Below are 11,280 nucleotides of genomic sequence, written 5' to 3'. Positions count from 1 at the left end.
GAACTAAGATGTACTCTGTGATAAAATATCGCTCATATTTTACTATTATAAGGGAATACCATTCATGTTTCGTCCTGAGTTTTATATGGTACTTGTCCATAGCTGAGGCTAGGACTCAATCTACCAAAAATATTATATTTTGCATCGCTCACTTATAGGTGAGGAAATAAATTTTCTGCAGCATAATTCTTGCCTAGACGGGGTTCAAAATGGAAGAAGCCTATGGATAAGCACCACGTGGCTATAAGGGCTTAGATGCATATCATTGCTATGTGCCAGTGCTTGATCCCTAGGCCTGATCCATTGGGCCCAGCTCAGCAATAATAACTCCTTTCTGCATGTAGGAATAAGGATCCTGTTAAGTTGAACTCCCAAAATGTTGTCTTACTGAAAATACAGATGATAATTTTAAGGTGTATGGACTACAGATGGATGATGACTTGGGACCACATACATCAGAGATTTAGAGAGTAGGCTTGGTTAAGATTTAGCTCAAGTTAGTGAGGAATTTTCTAAGACTCCGAGAACTGCATGCCATGAAGATAAGAGTGGATTGTAGTAAAGAAGCAAGTGATCAAAATCAACTTAGTCTGCATAGCTAAAATGCAGTCTAGAGAAAAGTAGCTTCGTTGTTGTTGAAATATCACACAGGAGATTGAGAAGCCAAACAAACTTAAATGGAAGTTTATTAAAGGATTTGGAGGAACTTCCAATGTTAACATACTTGGTTTTTAATGGTAATGACTGAAAAAGTTCAAAAATCTATCATTTGATTGTTTTAATAGGGTTGTATGACCATGGTACTGTAACAAGTTGCAAAATTTTCAAAAAGAAATCTTACATTATTTCTTCCATATCTTTTATTGATGTCAGAATTTAGGTCATGAGTTCATGATTCACCATTCTAAGTTTTGTTGAAAGCTAGGAAACTTATGTAGGCAGCAACTTCTGCTGATTGATATAAAATTTTTAACAAAACCAGTAGCCGGGTCTGATATATAGGTGGAGGATATGCAGTGTCTTATCTTGGTGACATCAAAATATAAACTTGTCAGAACTATATATTGCCTGTGAGTTCATGTTGGTTCTTGTCTGAGTACTTATTATTCTATCCATAATGAAGGTGCTTTCCGTTAATTTCATTGAGCTTCTTGTGAATAGATGTGGTGTGATGGGATGTGGAATCTGATTGATGTCCAATCAAAATCTGTTTGCAACATCACATTTTTTTGCCAATATATATTAACAAAAGATCAGGGAAGGATGATTTGTTATGGAAATTTTCTTTCTTTTGACACTCAAGCACATTGGAAAGTTCAGTCTATGTTCTTCACGCTAGGGAATTGTTGCTTTTTAGTGGTTGTGTCAGAGATTTATCCTTTGAATCGTTGGATTAGACTGATAGTATATCTATCACATTTTAGTCATGCTTCATGGACAAACAAATAATTTCCCTAACCAATAATTTCTTATCGTTGTCAAATGTCAATTATGTTATTCTTTTTTATCCTGTGCAGCCTAGTGACTACATCAATGCTTTATTGGTTCCTAGAGATGGTCATATCACAATAGATGCCGAAAACTTGGCTGCACAAGAAATCTTTGAAGTGGTATGGTTTTCATCTTTTGGAAGCTAAAAACATTCATGTTTAATGTGATTTCTGAATTTAATACAAGTAATTCTAAAGTGAGCTAAATATCTAAAGTGAGATTTCTGAATTTAATATAAGCTGGCTTTTTGAGCTGTAGGGAGATATTTGCTTATTCATGGGAGATGTTTTTTGTGAGTAATGCTCAAATTGGAGGGAGCCCAATTATCATTTAGTAATGATAACTAGCAATGTATATTTTCCTGGAAAAATGAACAAAGTATGAGCTGAGTATTGTTCCCAAAACTATTCAATAAATGTAGTGGGCATAAGATGTTTTCACTATGGAAATGCTTGTGCGTGGTATTGTTAAATTAAAACTGAATATTTCTCCTCCACTTGAGCATTATGTCGAAATTAGATGGCATATCAACTATGATACAATTTTCCTTGAGATCCAATTCCTTGATTTAGTTTCATATTAATAGAAGTTTGATGGACATCTGATAATTAAATTTGAATCCTACCTTTGGGCCTCGATATTTTTCTATCAGTTCACCATCAGAGTTAATAGTATGCAGTTGAAGTGGCCGTTCTAAATGTCAGTTGCATTTCTTGCCATAAACCATGGGAAACAATAGACATTAACTGTCTTGGATGTTCGATATAATAAGTTTTTTACTTTCTTTTGATGAAGTTATCCCATTATCTTCAACTATTCATGTTGCAAGGCATTCCAAAAATTGGCTAACTTGATATTTTCACAGGTCACTGTTGACTCAATTCAAGAGCCCAAAGTTGGAACAGTATTCAATCCCAGGTCCCTAATTAAAGCCTTAACTGATTTGATACACAAGCACAGTGACTTCCGTCAAGCATATTCTGAAGCCGTTAACAATAATCACACTCACTGCGACCAATGAGTTGTGGTTCGGGTAAAGTATCCATCTGTGCGTCATGTTCCATCACACCTTCTTATTGCATCTGGGATCATCAAATGGGAATATGTATGTCTCTGCCTAGGACTTGTCGACAGTCTGAATAGTGAACTCTTCTGGCTCATTTATATAAAATATCTGCCTTTTCTGTGCCTATCCTTGATAACATACTACATGTCATGGACATCTGAACCAGTAGTTTTGAGTATTGATTTTTTGTAGAAAAGCCAAATATGTTGCTTCAGGCATCTGGAATTTATGGTTGATAGCTGATGAAGAAACAGGTTTTCACCCCTACCAACATTCAAGCAGAATGGAAAAACTGCTGGATTTCCTGCTTCCCACACCAAGTAAGATTTTAGTTTTTATATTCCTCTGCTTTGCTTATTTTTAGCTCAAGAAATAGTTTAGCTATTTATCAAAAATACTCATAATTTAGGTACTTTTACAAGTTGGGAAATATATTGATAATAAGATAATCAGAGTGGTCTTCAAGTCTATATAAAATTAGTACAATTGGTTCATTTTATAAAATATCGTGGAAATTAGTGTATATATTTAAAGCGACCAATGAAAATCTGAGATAAATGGAGTATAGCATTAGAAGATTTATTTTCTTCTTGATAAAAATGTCTTTTTTGTTTACTTATTCTAATTTCTAAGCTCATCGAATGGTTTTGATTCTTGTTAATATTTGTTATTTCATTCGCGGCATGTTGATTTATTAATTGTTGAACATGAAGCTAATTTCATGGCTTGGTGGCATCTCTTTTTCCATCCCATTCTAGTTTAAACCCTAACTTTGCAGAGTGAGAATGACCTCTCAACTGATGCCAATTAATACCTGCATTATCATGCACTTTCAAAGTGATCACTTATGGTCCCTTGACATGTTCATCTTTAATTTGTTGCCCATATGCAGACAAGTTTCTTATTTATAACCTTTGGACAATTTTTAGCTTCACAACAAATACTCAAAACTAAATTTATACAACAATGGCCATTACAGATACATTTTAAACAGTAGTACCATTTCTATTATTGATACCATTTGTTTTGATATAATTGATCATATCAAAACTATAATCATTATACTACTTCATAGTGTCATCATTTTATTTTGTTTAGTATTAACAGATATTAAACCATTGGTATCAAGATAAGTCTCTTATCTTAATACCAGAACAAGAACTAATGAACTAATTCCACTTAGCATGCATTCTGTATTAACAGATATTAAACCATTGGTATCAAGATAAGTCTCTTATCTTAATACCAGAACAAGAACTAATGAACTAATTCCACTTAGCATGCATTCTGTTAAGTCTTCTTTCATCTTCACATTAAGACAAAGATTAGTTAATGAACTAAGCTTTCAATCAGACTCTAGTGTCACTCTCTTTGTTGCCTCTCTGTCAAGCAAAACCATTCATGCCTGTCTTTTTTATTGTTCTCTAATGCTTTGTTTGCATAGGGAACCCAGATAAAGTTAAACCAGCTTCAATTATGCTTGAAAGGTGTATTTGTTTAGCCATGCAGCACTGATACTGATTGCTGAACTAAATTTGATGCTTTACTGAATTAATTAATTAATGTGCAAACAATGATTTTGATAGAAGAAGTGCTAGGCTTCACTTAACTTGCATGCTTTGACAACCTAAACCAAGTGAGGTGGACATGAGGATGATGGATGATGTTCTACTTATCATGGTAAATAATTTTTCATATGTAAATCTGGTTATTATATAAAATTAAATTTCCCTATTATGATTTACAAATATATATTTTAGTTTTTTAAGTGTTTATATATATATATATATATATATATATGTGTGTGTGTGTGTGTGTGTGTGTGTGTGAAACTAAATTATCATTTATAATTCTTGTGTAAGTGACATGAAACTTGTAATTTTTCGTATTTTATGTTAGAATTAGAAATGAATAAAGTTGAACTAAATCAAAAGTTTAGTGTTAAACACAAGTATTAAGTCTGATAATAATGATAGACCAGTAAATTATTCTCTAGACCTAAAATCCCAAAATATATCTTTAAGTAGTAGAATATTTTTTGTACAAACAATGAACTTAATTTTGGAAATAAACTATTCTCTAAACTCAAAAAACCCAAAATATATCTTTTAATAGTAGAATTTTATTTTTTATGTATAATACTTAATTTTTGGATCAAAATTTAATGATAGACCAGTAAACTGATTTCGATACCTAAAAAACCAAAATATATCTCCAAGTGGTAGAATTTTTTTCTATAACAATAAACTTCATTTTGGAAAAAAGTTTATTTTAGTTTCTTAAGAAATAATACATTCAAGCAATGATTGATGTATGGCATGCTATGGTGAGTTTCAATTATATAATGGAAATATTTCCCAACTTGGATGTTCCTTATCATGAATTGGTAGGTAATGGTCCTAGTTCACCAAACATAGCACTAAGCCCTTGTAGTTGTTATCCATTATAATGTGTGGCTCACTATGCATCATAATCCATGGATTGGGGAAGCTCTTCTTTTCTATTTGGATAGAAACAAACTCAATGATACTAACATTTCTCCAAACATCAAACTTTCAAGTCATATATGCTCACTAATTTTTATAAGTCAAACTTATTTAGTGTTTATTTTAAGAAATTTGAGTCTCCTAATAAATTTGCATTGGTGTATCACCGTATTAGTGAAGTTAGGACTTTGTTTCTCTCCTAATTCGAAAGTCATTTATCTAAAAAAAATAAACATGTATGCCCTGTTCTTTTAATATACATGCATCACTCAAATTTTAATTAATTTATTCATCATAATTAATAAAAAATGATCAACTACCAAAATCTTTAGCGTTTAATAAGGGTTATTTATATATGTGCTCTAAAACACTAATTTTTATTATGTATATTTTATTATTTGAATCATTTTGCACTAGTAGCACCGTGCATGGACTCTTTTATGCATCATTTAGTTTTAAAAAAAGAAACATAATATTATTTTTATGACAACTCCTTATCATTCCTACACCACATAAACAAAGATTCAAAAGAAAGCAAACAAAAAATATTCCAAAAATAACAAAACTTGATTATCAATAAAAGAAAAGGTTTAAATTCCACAAGCAAAATAAATAAATCATAAAAACCTTTAATACCAAAAGTAATAATAACTTAATATGCTGGACCCTCACTAAATAACTATATCCCCCAAAAGATTCACTTGATTATCTCTTTCACACTCTCTTATGTGTATATATACACAAATAACACCTTAAAAATTTCCTCACAAATATCCTCTTCTCTATTCTCTTCAAGACTTCCATCTTTCTCATTTGATCACCATGGCATCAAAGACTAATATCAATCTACTTATCCTTATCATTATCCTTCAAACGCTAGTGTTATCCATTAATGGTCATGAGCTTGAAGGAGATGTGCCCATAAACATTCATCATAACAACACTTTCATCACTGCAACAAAGCAAAGTTGCAACTTCTTCTATGGAAAATGGGTCTATGATCAATCTTATCCTCTCTATGATTCTTCATCTTGTCCTTTCATTGACCCTGAGTTTGATTGCCAAAAATATGGCCGTCCTGATAATCTCTATCTCAAATACAGATGGCAACCTTCTGCATGTCAACTTCCAAGGTTAATATCTTCATATCTTCATATATATATATTATATATATGTATAAATATTTTATTGTGTTCAATCATTTGTAGGTTTAATGGGAAGGATTTGTTGTGGAAATGGAGAGGAAAGAAGATAATGTTTGTAGGGGACTCACTTAGTTTGAACCAGTGGCAATCACTCACTTGCATGCTCCATGCTGCTGTTCCTAATTCTAGGACTTCTTTCTCTAAAAGGGATCCACTTTCTTCCATTAGATTTGAGGTTCTTTCTTTCTCTCTCTCTCTCTGTTTATATTCATTAATTACATATTAATAATCACTTAAGGAAAGTAATTAAGATTCATTAATTATGTTTATAAGATAGATTTTATGAAATAGACTTGCTTCATTATGTTTAGATTTTCTTCATTTTATTCCTCTATCTAATGTAGACTATATATATATATATATATCATGAAGTTTTGTAGATTTAATGTCATTATTAATGATAATAATATTATTGGTATCTTAGAATCTCAAATGTCATCTCAACCTCATTTGATGTTAAACATGCACATAGTCATGCATCATGGCAGACACCTTTGTGTATATATATATTTCCTTCAGTTGTGGTCCTATCCCACCCTCTCATTTCTCCTTTGATTGCTCTCTAATTATTTATATATAAAGATTGAATTTAGGTGGCGTTTGGTTCACGGTAATGTGAAAACATTACCGAAAATGTATTAGTAATGTGTTCAGATTACCATGTTTGGTTACTGTAATAGTGGTAATGTGAGATTACCAATAGTGAAATATTATCAAATAAGATAGTAATATGATTACCACCAAAATAAGTGTCCATTCAGATTTCCAAGTTGGTGGTAATGTGTAATATTTTTTTTCTAATTATGCCCCCACTCATTTAATCTAATTCTTTATTACATTCCTTAGTTTTTATTTTCCCTTATTATTTTTGATATTATAATTTAATTATTTATTTATCTAAATACTTTAAATTAAGTTTTTCGAATTTTTATATATAGGGGTATTTTGGTGAATACAAAGGTATTTTAAAAAATTATAAAAAACCAATTTTTGATATTATAATTTAATTATTTGTTTATCTAAATACTTTAAATTAAGTTTTTCAAATTTTATATGTAGGGGTATTTTGATATATACAAAAGTATATTAAAAAATATAAAAAAATAATTTTTGATATTATAATTTAATTATTTATTTGTCTAAATACTTTAAATTAAGTTTTTCAAAATTTTATACGTATAGTTATTTTGGTAAATACAAAGGTATTTTAAAAAATTGTGAAAAAATAATTTTTAATATTATAATTTAATTATTTATTTATCTAAATATTTTATATTATATTTTTCAAAATTTTATATGTAATGGTATTTTGGTAAATTTGACATATTACTGAGGTAATTACCATGACTAACCAAACATGGTAATGAAAGATTACCATTAATATAAATTCTCAATAAAACATGGTAATCTCACATTACAACAACATCCCGTACATATAACATTTCCGATCATATTATCACGGTAATCTCATTACCATGATAATATATCATTTCTGTGAACCAAACGACCCTTATAGTAATTGATAATCTATTTACATCATCATAAGAGTTTCATAACACTCACCAACTGAGACATGACACTAGTTTTGGATGTTTTTGTTGAAGATTATACCTTTTTGAAAATATAGTTAAAAATAATGTTTATTAAATATAAAATTATTATCATTATTATTGTTATTATTACATCATGCGCAATTATATATTGAGATGAATTGGATAAATGGGAAAGAAGTTGAGTGTCACAGTACTTTTCTCATTACCTTTTTTTTTTCCTCATTATTCTCTTTTGCAAAACCTTGATGATTGGCGCCACTTGCTTTCTTTTGCTTTCATACCAAATGAAGCTCATTTTTATTATATATATATATATATATATTTAATTATTTAGAGTTTGGTGGAGAATTAAATATATATTTTTTAAATTTGTATGATCGGTCTAAATGAATTGAGAATTGAGTCCAAATACCTTTTGACTCAGAGATTTTAATAGAATATTTTTATAAAAGTTGTATAGAGAGTCTTTCATGAAATATATTATATTATAGATGATAGGTATTATTTTGTGAAATTATCTTGTTCAGTTTGTCAAAATGAATTGTGGAAGTTGTTCAATATTAGAAGTGTTTTTTGATGATTATATAAATGGAAAAAAAGAGTCATAATTTCTATCAAATAAAAAGAAAAATATTTTTAATTAAAGTTCATGTATGTTTTTAAGAATTAAAATAGTTAAGTATTGTGGTATCTTTTAAATATATTTAAATCTAAATTTAACTTAATCTAACTCAAGCTCATTTCATAAAGGCACCATTTTTCTTTTTTCTGGTTGAAGTCAAATTGGAGAAATAAATGAAATGGGAATAATGCATTTCCCAATTTCTCTACGTAGGCTTTGTTCATCCTTTTACTAATATGTAAAATTCTGTTGGTAATAATTTTTACTGATGGGAATTTTTGTTGGAAATTTCTATTACTGAAAATAGTTATTAATGTTATTCAGTCACTGAAAATAGGGTATCAAAGAAAGAAAATTGATGATGAATGGGGATAAGGTAAGAAAAGAAAATTTCCAAGTCTCCTTTTATCCAAACAACACTAGTCCTGTCTCCTTAAATAACAAATTTTTTTATAAATCTCTTTTAAGTTTTTTTTAACAAAATAGACAAGCCATGTTAGGAGCATGCAAAGACACAAAGTTATTTTTTCAACATATTTGTGCCCTTGTCATGCATGAATTAAAATTTGAATCTGTCTCCTGAGTGAGACACTAACACTCTACGCAAAGGGACTCTTTCGCTTACCTTATTTATTTATTTATTTATTAAAACAAGGACTCAAATTTTATTTTTTTTTTTTTAAACTACCCAAAAATATTTTCTCTCTTAAAACACATCTCTAAAATTTAGTTGGAATGATAAAAAGTCTTTGCTTAATTCTTATAATAGGGAGTTTACAGTAAAAATACTTTTTTAGAAAGAAAAATTATTTTTTGGGTTTTTATGTAAGGATAAAAAATTTTAATTTTTTTTTAAATTAGAATAAACCAATGATCATTTGGTCATTAGCACTAGATTCCTGTATAAAGACGTCTATAAGATTGGGAATATTGTGAGAATCCTGCCAATATTCAAAAAGAGTAGAAAAAAAACAACTAGGTAAAACATGAGCTAAATAAATCACTATAGGACATATTCCAATTTCTAATTTATATTAAAAAAAAAAAAATTAGATACAACTTGCTTTACCAATCTTTTGCAAGTGTAGCTCAAAACCATTCAGTATTATAGAAAGCACATGCAACTCATTCATTACAAAAAAGAAATTGCATGATTAACATGTTAAATGTAAACCATATATATATATATATATAAATGAGTTTGATTCAATCTATTTTAAGAGTAATACATGTTAATGTTTGCTCACTAGTTGCATGATTAAGTACTTATTTTCATCTAAATCTTCTAGTGCCCTGGTTTCATCCTGCAATGTTAAACATAGATTCATATTAATTTCAATTTCATTTCCATGTTTCAAAGTTAATCAAGTATATTGACTGTAAACAGGACTATGGAGTGTCAATAATGTTTTACCGATCGACATACTTAGTAGACATTGCGCGTGAAAGCATTGGCCGTGTCTTGAAGCTTGACTCGATAAGTAGCGGAGCCGCTTGGACAGGCGCTGATGTGCTCATCTTCAACACATGGCATTGGTGGACTCACAGAGGAAGTAGCCAACCGTGAGTGAACTTCAAATAGACTCACTTGTCATATTATATATGATGATATAAAATCAATCAGTAATTAATAAAGTTACATAATGAACACATGCAGATGGGACTATGTGCAAGATGGAAATAGGATATACAAGGACATGAATAGATTAGTAGCCTTCTCGAAAGGCCTTGCAACCTGGGGCCAAATGGCTTGATGCAAACATCAATCCTTCCACCACCCAAGTCTTCTTTCAGGGCATTTCTCCTACTCACTATCAGTAAGTTTCTTTACTATACGTCCAATAATTTGAAAAATATAGAACTGAATATATAAACCTAATTTGCTCATTCTATGAGTTTAAGCTTTCCAATAGAATCAGATCCAAATAATATGTTTAATTTGTATAGTATTTAAGTTTGGTCTATTTGGTTATCGCAATGTGCGTGTTAGGATAACTAGTGATCTCACATTAGTTAATTTGAAAAATATAGTTAAATTTATAAATTAGATTGAATATAAATAATATGTTTGATTTGCATCTAATAACAAATAGATTTGTTGTTATTGTGAAAATAAAAGAGCACAGGATTGGGGAGGGACAAGTGAAAATAACTGTTACAAAGAAACGGAACCAGTTTTAGGATCAACATATCCAACAGGTACACCTCCAGAACAAGATGTGCTCAAGAGTGTTTTGAAAACCATAGAAATACCGGTTTACCTTTTGGATATAACTTTGTTGTCACAACTGAGGAAAGATGCTCACCCATCTGCATTCAGTGGAGAGCATTCTGGTATTGATTGCAGCCATTGGTGTCTTGCTGGACTCCCTGATACTTGGAATTCCATTTTATATGTTGCTCTTATTTGATCCTATTGTTATTATTATTGTTATTGTTATAAGAAATCATGGAGATAACAAAAGAGAAATAGAATCTTAAAACTATTTATATGTTGTGTAAAGATTGTTTTGGATTATCTTATTTGAAGTTTGATGAATATGTGAGTGAGAAATGTATGTAAAATAGTGGGGGAAAGAAAAAAAAAAGCTCAAGTTGATAATTCTTTTAATGGAATTTGCAAAAGAGGATGTTAAGCTTGTATTAATCTCATGTTAATTTATTATTTATTTATTTAAAAAGATCACAAAATTAATAGTAAAAAACAATGAGAAGTACAAAAGGAGAAAAAAAAAACTAAAAACTTAAAATTTCAAGTTGACAGCTTTCAGAGAAAAGACATTTAATTAGCTCGTTTCCATGGGATCTCCTTCGAAGCTCCATCCATGAAGAAATCTTTTCCTAGCTCCCCATCTTC

At 29.8% G+C, this 11,280-nt stretch overlaps 1 protein-coding gene and 1 long non-coding RNA gene across 2 annotated transcripts; both read left to right on the top strand.

Moving 5' to 3' along the window:
• The first annotated feature begins 1,494 nt into the window (after positions 1-1,494).
• On the top strand, positions 1,495-4,279 carry LOC120256280. The gene is made up of 3 exons (XR_005535257.1): positions 1,495-1,610; positions 2,357-2,877; positions 4,144-4,279. It is a non-coding gene; the product is annotated as an uncharacterized LOC120256280 (long non-coding RNA).
• A 1,493-nt stretch (positions 4,280-5,772) lies between these two features.
• Positions 5,773-11,028, top strand: LOC120256281 (protein trichome birefringence-like 39). The gene is given in 6 exon segments (XM_039263991.1): positions 5,773-6,176; positions 6,252-6,423; positions 9,811-9,986; positions 10,081-10,168; positions 10,170-10,240; positions 10,543-11,028. Coding segments are annotated over 6 exon segments (1,110 nt in total). The 5' UTR covers positions 5,773-5,865; the 3' UTR covers positions 10,835-11,028.
• Positions 11,029-11,280: the final 252 nt, after the last annotated feature.

The sequence above is a fragment of the Dioscorea cayenensis genome, unplaced genomic scaffold (genome assembly GCF_009730915.1).
Source record: "Dioscorea cayenensis subsp. rotundata cultivar TDr96_F1 unplaced genomic scaffold, TDr96_F1_v2_PseudoChromosome.rev07_lg8_w22 25.fasta BLBR01001376.1, whole genome shotgun sequence".
Taxonomy (NCBI): domain Eukaryota; kingdom Viridiplantae; phylum Streptophyta; class Magnoliopsida; order Dioscoreales; family Dioscoreaceae; genus Dioscorea; species Dioscorea cayenensis.
Note: the sequence above shows the minus strand (reverse complement) of the source record. Positions and strands in the feature narration are given on the sequence as shown.